Genomic DNA, 18,234 nt, shown 5'->3' with positions numbered 1-18,234 from the left:
GGTCCGGTCCCGCCGAGCCGGGCAGCAGCCGCCGGCTCGGTGCAAAGCGGTCAGAGCGGAGAGCTGGTGGAAGTGCGCTGACACAGCTCTCGGGCACTTCACCCCATGTGTCTTAACCTTCACCATCACAGGATGAAATAGTGGAAAACAATTCTTTTTTTAAATTTTATACCGGTCGAACAGATTAGAGCAGTGACTGCCACCTCACCATGGGGAGCGGCGTTATTACACGGGGAACAAAAAGAAAAGTGTTGAACATCAAACATCTGCTGATTATATACAGGACTGGTTTATGTTTTTCCTTAAAGCTTTCCTTTGTGGCTTAGGGCTTTGAGCTCGGACTGGTTGAGCTTCGTGAGCAGCGGGGCAGCCCCTCTGAAGCCCAGCCAGCTCGTGGTCGGCTTTTGGGCAGTAATGTCAAACAGTAAAAAGGGAAGGCTTGGCTTTGTTCCTTTCTTTTACTTAAAAGTTGGTTATGAAGTTACATGAGCTAAACTCCAAATACAGTCATCTTTTGAAGAAAAAATTATTGCTCAGGTCTTCTACGAGCATAAACAGGAATAAAAACTTGAACTCATGGTCATGTTGGTTTAGCTTTTCTATCTAGAAAAACTCTATGTACTGGATATGTGGATCCTTTTTAAAAGTTAATTGCACAATGTATTTTCATGAGCAGTTCATCAGTTTTGCCAGAAACAATTTGATCATTTCTCATAAAGGTCTTTTTGCATGAGAATTTCCAGGGGTATATGTGAATTAATAATAAAAAAAAAAAAAAAAAAAAAAAAGGCACCTTGTTCCTGAACTTCATAGGTACATTCCTGATAGGGCAGATTGTATTCCCATTTTATGCTTTTCCTTTGCTGAACAATGCTAGGGAGCATAAAGCAGGATAAAACCAAAATAGTAATAATAATAAAAAATACCCCTAATCTGAGTCAGATAGCGTTTTCTTCTGCCACGTGTCAACTTCATTGAACCATCCATCCCTCAGTCGTTTCCTCTGCATGGGCAGTTCCACTACCAAAGACAGCATGTTTATACCATGGCAGTAGGCTAAAACATTGTGTTTCACAGAAATGCAATAACTGCTAATTGAAAATAGAAAAGAATTTGAGTGAAGATGAAGAAAATCTTCCATTAGACCATTATGGCCAAACAGTAATTGCAAGCTGTTGCTAACAATGACAGTTCATATTGGTGGACTTGTTCCAGCTCTCTGGACTTTTTTATCACCCAGCTTTTAAAAAGATTATTGTTTGCTTATGTTTATGTCTTGTGGTTTTGTTGATATAATTCAGTGTTTCATGATATGGTAAAGTAGATTATCTAATCAGACATAGCATGACCCAATAATGGAAGTTTCTACAGCTCTTAAGAAATTATAATATGATTTTACACTTCCCTTACAAAATTCTTGCAGTTTCCTCTTTCCATAGCAATTAAATTGCTTTTCCGTACAGCAGTCTTACCTAGTAGAAAAATGCAGAAGTTACAAACCTGACTATCCACTGCTTTTTGTCATAAGAACAGAATCTTTCATTCAAAGTTAGCAGCAAGGCAATGGTGCCCATAGGCACATGTATTCTTGGGCTGTGTGGCCTTGAGAAACAGGCACGTGGGAGAGAAGAGGTTATGTGCTGCAGCTGCAAGAATGAGGTGGTATTGCCCTTCAGAGACCTGCAAGGTCCTGGAAGCTGGTAAAAAAGATCAGACCATGAGAGGTTACATATTAAGTATCATATTATGCATGCAGGTATCATGTAAGGCTACTTTCTTTCACTTCACAGTGCATGTAGTAATTTGTTTGGTGCCAAGCCCAATGGAGACGTGTGCTATTTCAGCAGGCTAGATTTTTTGAGCAGAGTCTAACTTTGGTAAGAAAATTTTTAGTGACCTGTAAATAGGTAAGGGTTGAGAACCACTGTAACAGTAAGTGTGAATTTTTATAGAGCTGCTCCATTTAGGGAACATGTTTAGTAGTGGTACTTGGCTTTATTCACCAAAGCAGTCAGTGTTAGTCTTTGGCACTTGTTCAGCTTAAGTCCTTCATGTGGCAGATCAATTCTTCACTGCTTTTCCTGTCAGGGAAGGGGATCAAAGATAAGGGTGACAGTGGACTAAGGTTTGTTTTTTTTTTCCCAAGAGGTACTATCTTTAAAAAACAGTGTTTCTTCAGCGTTTACACATTCACATTTCATATTAATTTCCCCTCTTTTTTGTGAGTCTTTGTTGATGGGTATGTAACTTGAAGTTGTGGAAGGAACTAAGGTGACAGTTGTTCAGTGACACACTTTTAGCATCTTCCTGTCAGTAAGTGTAAAAATCACAAAACAAATTGAAAGAAGTTCTATCTGAACAGAGTAGCAATTCTGCTTTTGAGATGATTCCTTTTTTCCTCCCCTCTAGTGGGTGGTTCTTACTTGTATTTTTCTGTCTCTAGATTTTTTCCTGCTACCTCAATTTTTCTTGGAAAGAGGAAGACAAATAGAACTACATGATTCTTTGAACAACTAGAGATGATTCCAGTGTTATAGGTAAGTATTGTATTTACTCAGTTCTAACAGTAAGTTATGCTACAAGGAATGTGGTTTTGGCCCACAAGGATACATACTCTTCCTTACACCTGAAATTTCATCTTTTTTTTTTTGTGTGTTATATAACACATCATATAAAGGCTTCTTTCTGGCAAATGTGCATAAGCAGCAATGACTTTGCTTTTGTGGGCTTCACATGCTGGTGTTTGGACTGTTTTTATGTGATTTCAACACTTGTGCTCTTTATCAAAGCATGCTTTATAGAAGAATGTCAGAAGATCAATTTTGATATTTTCAAAGTGCATGAGATGCCTTTGCATCTTTTAATCATTATAGGAAAAATAGGGAAATTGATACAGAGTCTGTTAGAGAAAATACTGCTTTTTGTAGAAATTAATATCAATAAAGGCCCACGAAATGCACAATCAAATCTCATCACTCCAATAATACTAACTGGTTTCACTTTATTTCATTATTTTAGCAACAAAGTAGTAAGACTGTTCCAAGTGAAAGTAATTGTCAAAGGGAGTAGCTTTGACATTTGCACAAAGGAAAAGGATAAAAGAATGTTAAAAGCATGAATACATGCAAGAATGTAGCTTTATCTGAACTCTCTATAAAGTAAAATACTGCTAAAAATAAGTGCTAAGGGTGACAAAAGTAATCCAATTAATTTAGAAGTACTAGGTTTTACTAAAGTGAAAAAAATCTGCTTTATTGACTGTGAGGTATCTCTGCTTTGGGAATGTTGATAAATTCCTTTAGAATTTACTCATGTGATACAAATACAGAAGAGAGATGGTCTTTCTCCCTGTTCATGTCATGATCAGTCACATTGTTTCCCTCAGTCAATCCATATCCTTGTTGGTAGCTTCCACCACAGACGATATCAACACTTTCTTGAGCTTTAAAAATTATAAGAACTGCTAAGGTTCCTCAGAATTTACTTTGTGAACAGGCTTTGTGTTTTCACTTCTTTGCAGTAGTTCAAAATGTGGTAGCTCCACCTGCCAAAATAGCCATCCTCCTCCAGGCTGTCAGAATTTGTGCAGACTTGACCTGCACCCTTTCTACAGTGGTCATGAAAGTTGAAAGGGATTTGAAATAAATGCAAAAATGTACTACAAAGGGAAGGAACTGAAAAGGTTGATCACTATGGGATATGTCTTTATTCCCATCTTACTGCAAGGTAGAATGACTAATTATTAGCAGTGCTTCTGATTTTTAACTATGTCTTATGGACTTAGCTGGCATTTTTCCAGATGACAAATTTCTGTAAAGTTGATTATTGATTTCAGTCTGTTCAGAAGAATACTTTGCCAATTAATTACCTCTTCTGGCAGTTCTAAGTGCAGCTGATGTTAAAAATCCTGATGTCTTCCATAACAACTGGATATACTTCTAAAAAAATGTTTGAGTGGTAACTTGGATTCTTCCAAGAGCATCCATTAGATTTTCAGAGCAAATGGAAGACTGTTCACAAAATTGTACAGGATGTTTTTATAATTAATTTCTTTGAAAATGCGTGTGGATAGGCTTGTCTCACTGCCTCAGCTGATGTCTAATAGCAAATACACATTGTGTTGACTGTATTGAAAAGAACTTAATAAAGGACAATGATGATATGATCTGTCTAGAAGAGATTTGACTTGATTTGGGTGGAAATAGTACAATTTATTACAAATAAAAAAGTTCACACTATTCTGGTGGTCAGACATTCCTCTGACCACCCTGGATGATTTGAGACCCTGGCAAGGGGCTCAGACATCTTGGCACGGAGTCAAAAACACCTGTGCCTTTGATTTTAGCCCATGGAGAAAATTACCAGCTTTGTATGAAGATGTACAAGCCACAAGAGTTTGAGTAGAATGATAGTTAATTTGTCACAGGGTAAAAAAGTAGAATTCTGGGGGTTTCAGAATGGGGGTTCAGAGTCAAGATGGAGGGATTTGGGTGTGTCCTGTTGTTTCTTCTCCTTCTTCTTGTCCTCCATCTTTTGCTGTGATGGTGACACTTCTTGATTGGTTTAGAGTAGAGACAGACTGTCTAACATAGGTGATTGGAAAATTATTGTAAATGAAGTACACGTAGTTCTTGGTATAAAATGTTAACACCACCCCAAGGGCGGTCGGTGTGCCACCACCTGACCTGCTGAAAAGATCTCGGCTGGTCAGGGAAAGAATGGTATAGATAAGGAAAAATAAACAACCTTGAAAAGCAGAACCGACAAATCTTGGCTTCTTCTTTGGTCACGGGGCTGGGAAAAAAAAGTCTTTCTAACACCTCGGGGTCATTTCAACCTCAGCACCCCGTCATTCTGGGACTTACTTAGCCTCAGTCTCAGAAAAGGACTTGTCAAAAGGAGGCTAAAGTATAGCCTTAAAACAGATTAAATATTCACAGCACCTGGCAGTGTCATATGATACATATTCATGGTGTAGAGTAAGACAAGACTCAAGTCCATAGAGGTTTACTAACCTGAACTGTAAAGAATAAAAATAGTCGTATGGCTGAATTAGCAAATTAGTTAAAAGTTTACAAGTAGCATGCATGTGGTGAGGAGGTGTAGGAGAAGTTCATAGGAAGATGAGATTTTTATCTGAGGTTTTGATGGTTAGATTGTTTGCAAGCAAGTTCATACTTGTTAGCAGAGTAGATGTTTTATGTTGACTTTTGCATTAATAAACCATTAGCCTGACAGTTGCTGTGAAGCATCAAATGTTGGTTATTTTGATCCATATGCATTTGAATGGTAGATCGATAAAATGTATTCTAATATACTAAAAAGAAATATTTTTAATATTAAATGGTCACTTCATCCTTGCCAAAGATGAAATCAAAGTTTAAATCTTGCCCTTTTACATGCAATATGGGAAATTATATTTTTGAATGTAAATGTAATCACAAGCTTTTACATTCAAACTCTAATGAGAGCATTAAGGAGGTAGGGCATTTGATAATGTTATCATAACTTGATATGGCTTGGCAAGATCTTCACCAAGCACCGTAGCACTTTAAACTTGGAAGTATTTTTCAAGGAAATAAAAGTAATTAACTAGAATTAGTTGTTGCGGTGTGATGTCATGACTTGCCTCAGTTTCCCCTGGTTTCTCCCTGAAATTGCCTTTCCCAGGTGGGGTGTCAATCACCTCCCCTTTTCCCCACCCTTGACCCCTGCTGGGCACTGTATATCAACCCAGAAATTCCAAGGAGGGTGTCAAGCAATTGGCAGGTTCAAAGGATGCTCTCCACCCCCTGGGGGGCCATTGGCCCACCCAGGTGTCCCTCTCACCTGAGACCCCCTCCCCCTGTGCCTGGTTGGTGCTCCCTGTGTTCCCTCCCCTGCCCCTCTCCCCAGGTAAAAGGGCAAGCAGAGTACGAGGTCAGGGTTCTGTTGGAGAGTTCTGGTGGGAGAGTTCAGTGCAACCATGGGTTGCAAGATTCAGAGGCCGTGTGGATTGTTGCAAGATTCAGAGGCCATGCTAGCAAAATAAAAACTCTGGATTAAAAACTCTCCATCAGGACCCGCTCCTTTCTTCACCTCGCCTCAAAGGTTTCTCCAGCTCAGGAAGGCCTGGGGAGTGACCCCCTCAGCAGCAAGCTCCAGCCTTGAGCACTGGAGCTCAGGGCGTGCCCGGACTTGTCCCCACGTGCCCAGCTTGACCACAGGTACTGAACAGCGTCTCTGGGGAGAAAACTCCACAGGTGCCGCTATTTGGTCAGCAGCCGAGCCCAGACAGACCAAGGCAGTCCCGTCTGTAATATTGGTACACTCCAATAATTAGTCTTTGAGTTTATAAACATGTGGGCCAGATCAAGTAATAAGTAATAGAACTTCACTTTGTACTTCCTCTCACTTCCTGATAGGAAGTGGTTTTTAATTAACAAATACAAACGTAAGTTACATCTTTGCATAATGAATTGTCTGATGGTTCAACTCAAGAACAATTGTACTTAAACCAGTGAATATTTTCAGTGAATATTCGAACATTATGGTTGTTTGAAAACTTATAACTTCAATGAATGAAAAATCATTTTTACAAAAACTGAAAGCTAAGTAAATATTTTTTTGAACTTTAAACTAATGAAGAAGAGCAATGGACAAATGACTGCAGACCCTCTAAATCTGTGGAGATCTAAACCCAATAGTACAACACATAGTTTTGTATTTCTCTTAAAAAATAGCTAGAGTTTGTATGAGAGAATGGAAGAAACACATGCTAAGGAAATAATTAATGTTTTTTATCAATATGTTTTCTCCTTCTGACAGGTTAGCAATCTGAATTCAAGACTTTTCCCTGTTCTGAGCATATTGCTTCTATAATGGACCTCATGCCCCTGAGAGTGCCAACAGTATCCTGTGTTCTTCCTGGCACTTTATTTATATTGCTGGTGTCTAGTTCTTGCTCTTTGTGCAGACCAGGAAACATTTAGGGGTTCCTTTAAAACCATGGGTAAGGCAACTAAGATGGGATCAGTATGCTGTTTAGGATAGCTGAACATTAACTCTGCAAGTACCTCAGTGATTTAATAAGTTCTGCCATTGTTGCCTCTATCCTTAAGCTCATTTCAGTTTTACACAACCATGGAAGGGTAGGAGCTCAGAGCTGTGTTTGAACAATCGGTCAGCTTTTGTGTTGATTTCTGTTTTACTTTGTTTATACATTCTGAGCTTAGGCAATATGTAGCAATCTAGGCTAAGGCAGTTGTGCGTACTCAGAAGCAAAAGATAGGCAGTTTGTGAGTCTGTAAGTTCCCCAGGCAAGTTTGGTTTATGTCTTGTGGTTTAGTCAGTTCTTCTCTAATAACATTTCTGTCTACTTGCCAGTTTCAGTCAAACTCTGACAGAATGGAACCCTTGTTGCATTTAAATTCCTGAAAGGTTTTGAAAATATGGGTAGGTAGGAAAGACCAAATAAGTAATATTGTTTGACCTGCCAGCTGATGGGCCTGTCCATTCTCGGTCTGAATATGACAAAGAATTTGCTTGTCCTGCCTGTTCTGGTACTTGGTGGGGAGAGATATGCATACATGTGGGATAAGGGAGACTACATGAGGTGAAACATGCAGAAGAGCTGTAGTTATTGTCAGAAGAGCTTGTAAAATAAATCATACTGCAGAATCTGAGATTACTTTCACATGAAACTGTGGAGACAGAATAAAGAACCTAAGAAACCAGTTTTCTGATTGTGGTTAGGAATACATGGTGACTTGATGCACAGCTTAATTTGAGATTTAATAGTATCCAAGTATAGAATTAAAAAATATTTTTCCTTAGGTGCCTCAGATACATAATATTTTAAGTAACATTGATCCAGGCAGTGGACTAGTTTTGCTTTAGAGTGAAGAGGATAGTTAAATATACTGTGATTTGTTCTGCATTTTTTTTCTGATAAAACTTCCTTGAGCCAAATCAATGTCAATGTAAAGTCAATGGAAGCCTTTATTAACATCTCCAATTTAATCATCTTGCTTTTACAGCTTTGTGAAGCGTATTGTAACATGAAAAATCTATTACCAAGTTACAATGCTTGTAATAAAAGCATGTAATACAAGGCATTGTATTCTCTCCTCAAGTAGGGTCACCTAGAGCAGGTTGCCCAGGACCATGTCCAGACAGCTTTTGAATATCTCTAAGGATGTAGACCCCACAACCTTTCTGGGCAGCCTGTAGTCAGTCACCCTCACAGTGAAAAGGTTTTTCCTCATGTTTAGATGTTGTGTTTTAGTTGTTACCTATTGATTCTTGTCCTGTCACTGGACACCCCTGAAAGACATTTATTTATTCATGTATATTTGTTTATGCACATTGATGAGACCCATCTGAGTCTTCTCTAGGCTAAACAGTCCCAGCTCTCTCAGACTTGCATCACACAGAAAAGTTCCAGGTCTTTCATCATTTTAATGGACCTTCTTTTCACTCCCCTCCAGTATGACCATATCTCATACTGCTGAGCAGAGGGCAGGATCACTGCTGGCAGCACTCCTGATGCAGGCCAGGAGCCATTAGCCTTCTTTGCTGCAAGGGCACACTGCTGGTTCATGTGCAACTTGGCAACCAACAGGTCCTTTCCTGCAAGTTGCTTTTCTGCTATGTGGCAGTGTGAGGTTGTTCCTTCCCAGGTGCAGGATTTTACACTTCCCTCTGTTGAACTTCATCAAGTCCTGAAGTCTGATAATGTTAGGAAAGACAGAGAACATTCAATACCTTTTCATATCCCATGTCACCAGGGCCCTGCCCCATTCAGCAGCAGGCCCATGTACAGAAGACATTCTCTAGATATTCTTTTGTTATCTGTGTACTTACACAAGTCCTTCATGTTGTCTCTGATACCTCTTCTGAGATTCAGTTCCAGGTGGGCAAATGGTGGTAGAAATCTTTATATTGAAAGGATTTTTATGAGAAATTCTGTTTGACATCTGTAATCTTATGCACAATCTAAAAACGTTGTAAGTCCAACATTAATTCTTTAAACAGAAGTTGTTTTTCATATTTATGAGACATTATGATTCTCATAAACATTAATCTTGATACTTACAGATTTTGATATGATTCTTATAAAGCATTCTGCTTTCTAGTGTGATGATTGTTGGTTTTATACTTTGATCATATGTATTGTCTTTCTGTGAACCGTGTTTTCTGCAACACTACTTTTGACTTGCAATGATCAATTGCACACAAGGAATTCCAGATGAGATCACGCCACTTGTTTTATAAATATGTAATAAGATATGATATCCTCATATATTATCTCTTATGCAACATAAATTTTCAGTTGGTGGGTGGGCCTAACTGAAGCTGCTAATTAAACAGAAGTCCTCACTGAGAGAGAAATTAGTGTCTTGAGGTGTTTTTTGGTGTTAAATGATTCCTTTAGAATGCTCAAATCTGTGCCTTGAAGTGCTTTGCTTCAGTAGCTATGGCATTGCATAGCTTGACATTTAAATATGGTGTAAACTTTTCGCCCACAGACCTCTATGTATTTCTCTTAGAAGTTTGTGTAGTCTGGCATGGAGTACTATGTTGCATTACCTAATCACTTGCAAATCTGCTTCTTCACTGTGTTTTTTAATGTGATTTTTTAGCCTGCTGTATTTTTATATGGTGCCTAATGTAGAACTGTGAATACTAAAAAATATCATTTTTTACCTAATAAACTTCCACTCTGCTGTTGACAATGTTGGTAGTGTTATCCTTTACCCATTTTTTCTGTGAATTTTTGAGGGAATCTGAATACTTCATGGTGAAATAACACTGCTGCTGTCTTGGAAAAATGTTGAAATATTGTCTTTAGTTTGCCCAGCAGACCTGCCTACAAAAGGAAACTATTTCCTTGTTATTTTGTTTTGATTTGCCTCAATCTTTCAATCTGTCCTTTATGGTCTTTTGTAACTGTATTAGGCAATACCTTCCTAAACTGGTTCTAAAGAATGGCTTTACTTTGGCAGGACATCTTTAAGTGTCTGCAGAACAGTGTTTTTGTCACCACTCTTTCTTAACAGTGACATTTCTAAAGGAGATTATTTGTGCTGGACTATTTCTGTCTTTTAAATTTGGGACTACCTTGTTTCCATTAGAATTGGTGCTACTAGTATTCCTGGAGTAGATGATCTGGGAATCTTGCTTGTCTTCACCTCGTGTGTTGCTACTTGACACTTCTAGTATAAAAACTGGTTCTGTGTTTTGAGAGACTGGCCCTTCACAGTGTTGTCCATTTTGTATTACAAGTAAGTTTTAATTTAAGAACAGCATCTGACCTGATGAATTGGAGTGCTCATTTTTTGAGAGTGAATAAGCTTACTGTGCTGTTTACTGAGGAATAGCTCTACACTATGGCTCTACTTGTAGATGGTGCAGTCCCTGATGATGTTTCAGTATTAATTGAATAAAGCAATGTTAATGTTTTAATCTTAAAGAAATACAAATGTCTTGAACCACAACTTCTGTTGTGTATGAACCAGTTTGATATTTGAGCTTGCATCTAACAGTATAGTCTTGTATTACATGTGGAAATCTCTCTTGTTCCCCACCCCACCCTTTGCTGAATAAAATAAACAGCAAGCCAGGCTGTTGTTCTGTACAGGTCTTTTCATGCTGTTGTTAAGCTGACTGCTCCCTTGTTTTTTGAGGGAAATGTACAATGCAAAGTGGCAGAAAGTTGCGATGAAGTACCACTAGTTTGGCTACAGCTCATTTCTGCCAGTCAGAACAATGCATTTAAGTACATGAAGTCAGTAGCTGTGGGACATTTTCCTCTCTTTCTCCTGAATGAACTGTGATCTTTTCACATAACAATGAACCAGAAGTGTTTGCATTTATATAAAACTCTGGGACAGAAAGTGATTATTGTTTTATAGAATCATGAAGCATTAATATAGCAATCTTCCTGAAGTCTTTGTTGAGCTGTTTCTGTAACTTTGGGTCTGGAACACAGGAATAGGGAAGGAAAAAGAAATTAGATATATAACACTTCTTCTAACATAAGCATAGTTATAAGCAGAATTGCAGTTTGAAGTTCATCTATAGCAGTTTTCTTTGAGCAGTTATTTTAATGCCTCAAATTAATATTTTAAAGTTCAGAAATCCCATTTTAAAAAGTGTTAAATTTTGAATGCCTTTTAATGCTGTAAGTATGTATTTGATCAATTGATGAAAATCTATGGTCAGTGAACCTTTGTTATGTTTTCAAATACACATCTAGGATCTCTAAATTGACAATACTGCTTTTTCGTATCCTAGTGAATCTACTTATGTCTAAAACTTGTCTTTTTATATTTAATGCTTTTGTTAAGCATTTTTTCAAAAAACAACTCTTGCAGTCACAATAAAGACTTTCTGTAATTATTTTGACATTTACATTCTTAATTGGCACTTAAAAGGATCATTAATATATTCTCCGGACTAGGTGAGCTTTTATGACCTCTTTAAAAATTCGTTTGACACACTAAATACCTTGAACATATTATATGTGAATTGCCTTGAAGTTGAGTGATGAAAGGTTTTGGACCCAAATTATAATAGTAGTAGTAGGAACAGAAAAAATGTTACCATGAAAAGTAGTGTTGAAATTTAAATCTTAAAAGTGCCTCAATAAAATATTCCATATACATGTTTGTTTATTTGAAAACTTGGTTTATTTCCTTTGGCAAGCAAAAGGAAAAATCACAATCAACAAAATCACTAGGTCTTACTATTTAAGTAATATGTCCATATTTCCTAGTGATACACTCTAAATATGAAGTACACCTTCCCTCAAAATATGGAGTAGAAGTGACTTGAGACTAAAATTGTTTAAATTTATCTAGTTATGCTGGATTGCAATCTTTCTTTAATACTTGTATGAATAAATGTGTATAATATCAGAGAATATCAGTGGAGTAAATTTTTTATTAGTAAAAAAAAATGGTTTTTATATCTGTCTAGATAAATGTCTGAAAATTTTGAAAAAGGCAATTTCTAAAGCTGTCTTGCTATGTCCCTGGTGTTACCTATTTACACAGTTTCAGATTTAACAGTATTTATTTAGATGTTTCTTTTTGTTTACAGGCCAGAATCTGGGAAACTGTCCTCCCCTGCTAATTGCAGGGATTTATAGCTTTGTGAAGCTCTTCACAGGAGAGAAATTATGTGCTTAAATGTTCAGGTGTTCCACTTGAAGGAATATCAATCTGTTCAATTAAAAATCAGAGTTCTCAAAATTTGTTTCACAGTAAGCTTACACGACCTTGTTAATACAAACTGAATTATGTTCTCAAAGGTGACAGTGTACTTGTATTTGAAATGTTATTTTGATTCACCACAAAATAGAAACTGCAAGTCCCCAAGGTCAGAAAAAATGGATATAATCACTGTTGATTTCTCAATAAATGCAAACTTTTGCCTTAGTAGATGAAAAAATATTTCAAATCCTTGCCAAGTCTTGACTAGGATGGGTTTTAGCAGTTTTCTCAGAAATGCGTTAGTGCTTTGGTAGGATGTGTGATGGGAGGCCATAGAGGATGGGCATTTGGATTTGTGAGCACCAATCACCAGATGAGACGTCAACGATGAAGTCTGGGTGATCATAGTCAGTGGAAGTCCAAACAGTCCATTTTGAATTTGAGATCTCCTCAAAAGTCTGGTAACTCCTGGCTGGAGATCTGATAAAAGATATCACATTATTCATAGTAACAAAGATTGTCCAGAACAAGAGGCCCTCAATTATTTCTGAGGAATACTGTCAGTTTAAATTGAAGAATTAACTGTCACTTGTCTTATCTTGTCATCTACAATACAAATATTCCTATGAAACAGAGAAATATTTTAGATATTTATGCTGTCAGTCTTAGAACTGTAATTTTGAGAGTGTGTAGAAGAACAAGAGTTTCTTTAATCTAGAAAAATGAAAGAGAATAGAAAACAGTTTTTTGGTTTGGTCTGTTAAAACTACAGCACATTTTATTTTCTGATCTCTGTTTGAGGCCATAGCTCCACAGCCAAAGAAAAGCAGTAATTGGGCTGTTTTTGCCAGTAAATCAATGGAAAGTGCTGAAAAAGCACTAGAATCGCAAATCTGCCACTGTCTTAGTAGACTTGTACTGGGACAGCTTGAATTTTAAATGAGTCTGTTACACAAGAATGAGAATCCAGGTCACTCCTTATGTATAATGGATTTACCATACCAGCAGAAATAAAGGTATTTAAAGCTTACTTTTTATAGTTGGCTGGATAATTAAAATATTGCTGGTTTGATGAATGTTAACAAATATACCAGTTGCTTGTCCTATTTCTTCACCTTCGATGAGCACCCAGCACCAATACAAAACAGGAGAAGATAAATAAAAAGATGCCATTTTGGTTTTACTTCTTAAGCTACTCCAGTTTCACTCAACTTGCAGTTACGCAAATTATGGTATTTGAACACTACAGTTAAGTGTTTAATAATATTTGTACCAGATTAGTGGGGTCTGCATGTCATATCATTTTGGTTAAACAGCCATACAATTTTCATGCTAATATCTTAAAACATTAATCCTTTCTTAAGTATTCCCCTATCTTTCTGTGTTTAATTTAAAATCCTCAGGAAAGATGGTAAGAGCTTTATAGATTTACCTACTTAATCATCTTGCATCCGATGTATCTTCAGCTGTTTTCTGGCTATGCTGCAAAGGTCTCAGTATTTGGCTTCTGGTAAGCCAGGATGCCAGCAAGGTGCACGCTCTGAAATGCATCTCTGTGGAAACAGCTGGAATGCAGTTCCTGTAGAAATGAGCTTTTGCTAGCCTTTGTGAGAAGCACTTAGATCAATAACTGTGCTCTGGGCAGTGACAGGTGAGCTTTCCAGGTTAAAACTAGCACTTACAGCATTGTGTTTCCTCAGAAAATAGAATGATATTCTCCTGGCACTGAGTTTTAAACAGTCTTTGGGTTTTCAATGGTAAAATTTGGCGCTGCTTAAGTTTTCATGTGGACTCTGCCTGCTTCAGATAATACTGCAGGTATCCTCATTACAAGATGTCACATTTTGGGGTTCATCATGTTAATCTGAGAGAGAGTGGCTCTCACTTTTGATGAAAACTGTAAGGTAATAAAGAAGCACTTGTAAGTTTGTTGTGTATGTATCCCGGAGAGTTGAACAGACTAACTGAGTTGTAAAGTTTGAAAACATAAATCTCTATATCAAGGACTGATGAAATCCAGTGCCTCTTTTTTGTTCTAAAATTGTTATTACAATTTGTATGTGACTGAAATGAATCTCAGCATTTTATACCTAACTAGCTTCTTGTGGCAGAGAGGAAATAGGCTGGTTTTTATGAGAACTGTAAATTGGTCATTGTGCATTTTGTGCTTTAGGCTTTCTAGGCCATTCCTATGAATGGCTATTCCTAACATTTCTAACATCTTAAGATGTTAGGAATGATGTTTTAAGATGTTGCATAAATTACCAGTCCTAGAGGGAATTCTGTCTCAAAAGTATGCATCTCTCTTTTTCACTGTTCCATCACAGTACTTGTAACGTGATGTGGAACAGCTGATAGTATATTATTAGAAATAAGCCTTTTGAGCAGTCATCTTAGGTTGTTTATTTTGCAGGGGGTTTGTCTGGTGTCTTGCAGTGATTGGCTTTTTCTTGCTTTCTGTTTTTCTGATGTATAAGTGAATGGAAACCATTAGCTCATTTCACATAGAAATTTTTGGTTACTGCAGACCTAGATTTGAATCAAAGCACATCAAGATGAAAGGCTTTATCGCCTCCACTACTAGTCCCTTGAGCCTTCCGAGGCTGTACTTGTCCTTTTTAAGTTAGTTCATGTCCTGTAATGGGAAAAAGAATTATTTACAGTTCAGTTTCTCCCCAGCATAACCAGTTATCTTTGAGTTGGTTTTGATTCTTCTCTGCAAATTTATTTTTTCTCAGTGTAGAAGGAATTAAATTTGATTATTGCACTTTTCCCCCCTCTGTAGTAGCAAGAGTTAACAGAATAAGAAACAGATTGTAAGATGCAGTATAGAAATTGCAGTTTGCTGTCATTTGTGGTTTAAGAAAAGGGGGTGGTATTTAGCTCTTGAAAGTGCTTTAATGAATATTGTTTAGTGGTTTTGAAACCTAATGGTCAGAGGCAGCAACAGAAACAGCCTCGGAGCTTTTAGGGTAAAGTGATTAGCATTTTTCCTGATGGAGGTGATTGTTTCACCTCCTATTTTATGTCAGCGTTTTTCACTGTCTGTTGCCTTTTGTTTGTATTCAAATGACATACTGTTAAAGAAGCCTTTTTTGTGTGAGTGCAATGCTTTTTCCCCTCCTTCTGTAGAAAATCTGCTTGCCACAGACAGGCAGAGCATGTGTTTCTCTTGTCTTGGTTGGATGCACAAATCTTCTTTTATGTGTGCTGCTTCTTACCCTGTTGCCTAGACGATCGCTGGCTTTCACTAAGAATGTCTGGTTCTCGTAAAGAGTTTGACGTGAAGCAGATTTTAAAAATCAGATGGAGGTGGTTTGGTCATCAGGCATCAGCCCCGAACTCTGCAACTGAAAACCATCAGGGAGACTTCTGGAACAGAGGACAAAATGTAACAACTGGTGGCAGGAAGTTTTTAGATTCGGGTAACTTGCCTTTAACATCAGTTGGTTACAGAAGGTCCAGCCAACAGGATTTCCAGAATTCACCTCTTTGGCCAATGGCATCCGCCTCAGAAATCCCTACATTTGAATTCTCAGCAGAAGACTGTGGAGGTGCACGTTGGCTTGACAGACAAGAAACAGATGATAGAGCAAGTGAAGAAGAAAATGAATCGGACAGCAGCTCGTGCAGGTTAATTATTACTTTCCCATTGTGAGAAATGTTTTTATTTCATGTTTGTAGTTAGTATGCGTATATAGACTAGCCTTTGTTCTGAACTCAAATGCTTCAGAAACCTAGCAGCTATTGTGCATCAGAAACGGGTTATTAATTATAATCAGGTTCTGTGTGTTTACTAGGACCTTTTTAAAGCAGTCAGTGGGGATAAACAAAGTGCAAACATGGATGCACTCGTGTTTTAAACAGTGTACTAGTACATGCTGCTGTGAACAAGGTACTGCCTGTTACATGGTAATGTTATAGAATGCTTTCTACATTATTTTGAAGTGATACTGATTGTTTAGTTATGTCAGTTAGGAGGAGATTATGAAAATGTGAACTTCTGATTCCGATCTCATGCTTCCTTGTGTATCTATAGAAGACGGAGAATGAACTGAAAAAATACTTAGACTATAAATCTAAGAAAAAAATTACATTAACTGAAAGTCAATCAGTTTGTGCTTTAAAGTGATTCCAGTAACCCATTTGGTTGAATTAAACTGTGAATCTGGCAGAAAAAAAATGTTTCTATTGCATCTGTAAAGATGTTTTGGTGTTCTTTTCTTGCACATCGTTACTAAAGATGAAACTGTAAAACTTCTTGAATGAAAGTTGTTTACCAGTTGTTGTAAATTAGGCAAGTTAAAAACCTTAATTGTGAAATACTGGTTAAATTCTTTTATTTCATTTATGGTACAAGTCAGTCATTCTTCACTAAAAGTATTTTTCCTGTTTTGGAGTTCATGTAGTGCATAATAGCTTACCATTTCAGAAAATGTTATATTTGCTTTCTTGCTTTTAAGACAGCTTTTGTTGCACTGATGTGGCATTTCAGAAAGTGTGGCTGCTTAAAAGGGTACACTGTTTAATAAAGGCTATTAAGGACAGATCGATTTACTTATAGCAGTTTAGTGTTTTTCATTCCTTAGGAGAAGAATCAATTTAGTGGAAAGGCAAAGTAGTCCATAATATAAAAACTGTTTATTGTATATATGACTTTTAAACATTCAAGGGAAGGAAGGAGGCCAAAATTGCTTAGAAGTGAACACAGTGTATTCGCTTTTATCACCCCATGTCAAAATAGTAGAATTACTGGGAAAAGAAATCCTACATACTGCTGCATCATAAAAGCAGTCCCACTGTGCTGCAACAACTATGTAGCTGTAAGTAACACACCTCTAAAGAGATCCCATTTTAAATGGCATTCAGATGTAAATTTTTAAATATGATTGTTACTGGATATGACAACATCTCCTTCCATTTCAGCAACATATATTTCTGATGGGAAATTTTTATATGCAGCATTATCCCAGTTAGGATATTCCCCTCATAGCAAGGCAATCACTGTAGGAAAATAAACATGTAATTTTAAATGATAAATGTGTACATTGAAAACACTACAACATTTGGTCTTAATTTTAAGATAGTAATGTGCATATGGTAAAACTAATTAGTTTCTTTGTAGAATTGGAGAACTGCAGATACTTATTTAGGATGTTTCAAAAAGTCTTGGTTTGGTTTCTTTCTTTTGCAGATGGTTGTATACTAGAGAAAATGCACAAACTATTTGAACTTAGTAAATTGGAAGTATCTTTTAAATTATGTGCTTGATTATGTACAGCATCTAGAGGTTTTTTGATTTCTGTTACTGTCTTCTAATTCATGTTAATGTTTACTTACATGCTTTAAATAATTTAGGTAAATTTTAAGTTCAGTGTCAGTACAATTTAGTATGCAACTAATGGCAGTGTAGGAGCTTGCTTTGTATTGTTATCTATCTCTGTCTTATGGGGAGACTGCACTTATACCATGTTTTGTTCATGTCATTTGTTAAAAATGTATAAGCTCTTGGACAGACAACATAATTCTGCCTAAAGCCTGGAGTTTCTCAGATATTAAGGACTTAATTAAATGTTTTTTCTTTGTAGTCTAAAATATGGCTTCTTGTATGTTGACTCGAGGGTAAAAAACCCCATACCAACACTTTCGTCTGTGTAGTTTACAAAGAGCTTTTTTCCCATATGAAAACATTGTTGCCTCCTTTACAAGCAATTTGTGTGCATGAAAAAGTCTTTTTAAAAAACCCTTTGTAGGAGCTATAGTTACCTTTCTTCTATGCTCCTCTGTAACTTACTGCCCAGCTACAAGCCCTAATAACATGAAGTAAAAGAAGCAGCTCTACTGCTTTGTTTGTATCAGTCCTTCCTCTTTGCCTTGTCATATAGCACAACTAGAAAAGCATTTAGATCAGGTCTTTGTCACTATGACATCATTTAGATCATTATGTGATTCATTTAGAGGAGAGCTGCTGTCAGATTAATTTGGTGTTATATAGAGTTCAATTCCAAGTTTAGTACCAGATCTTTGACCAAGGTTG

The 18,234-nt window shown here is 37.0% G+C and overlaps 1 protein-coding gene across 4 annotated transcripts in view; it reads left to right on the top strand.

Moving 5' to 3' along the window:
• Window positions 1-18,234, top strand: part of KLHL5 (kelch like family member 5) — a 51,147-nt gene that overhangs the window by 374 nt on the left and 32,539 nt on the right. For 2 of the 4 annotated variants that reach the window (XM_039698968.1, XM_039698967.1), the window contains exon 2: window positions 2,444-2,537. Coding sequence is in view for 2 of the 4 variants with exons in the window: in XM_039698966.1 (XP_039554900.1) it covers window positions 15,454-15,830 (377 nt within the window). In the remaining 2 variants the exon portion in view is untranslated. Of the gene's footprint in view, window positions 1-2,443; window positions 2,538-15,286; window positions 15,831-18,234 lie in introns of those variants that run through there. The other 2 variants (XM_039698966.1, XM_039698965.1) reach the window with 1 other exon arrangement.

The sequence above is a fragment of the Passer montanus genome, unplaced genomic scaffold (genome assembly GCF_014805655.1).
Source record: "Passer montanus isolate IOZ18808 unplaced genomic scaffold, ASM1480565v1 scaffold13, whole genome shotgun sequence".
NCBI classification, from domain to species: domain Eukaryota; kingdom Metazoa; phylum Chordata; class Aves; order Passeriformes; family Passeridae; genus Passer; species Passer montanus.
This window is presented reverse-complemented; position numbering and strand designations above follow the sequence as displayed.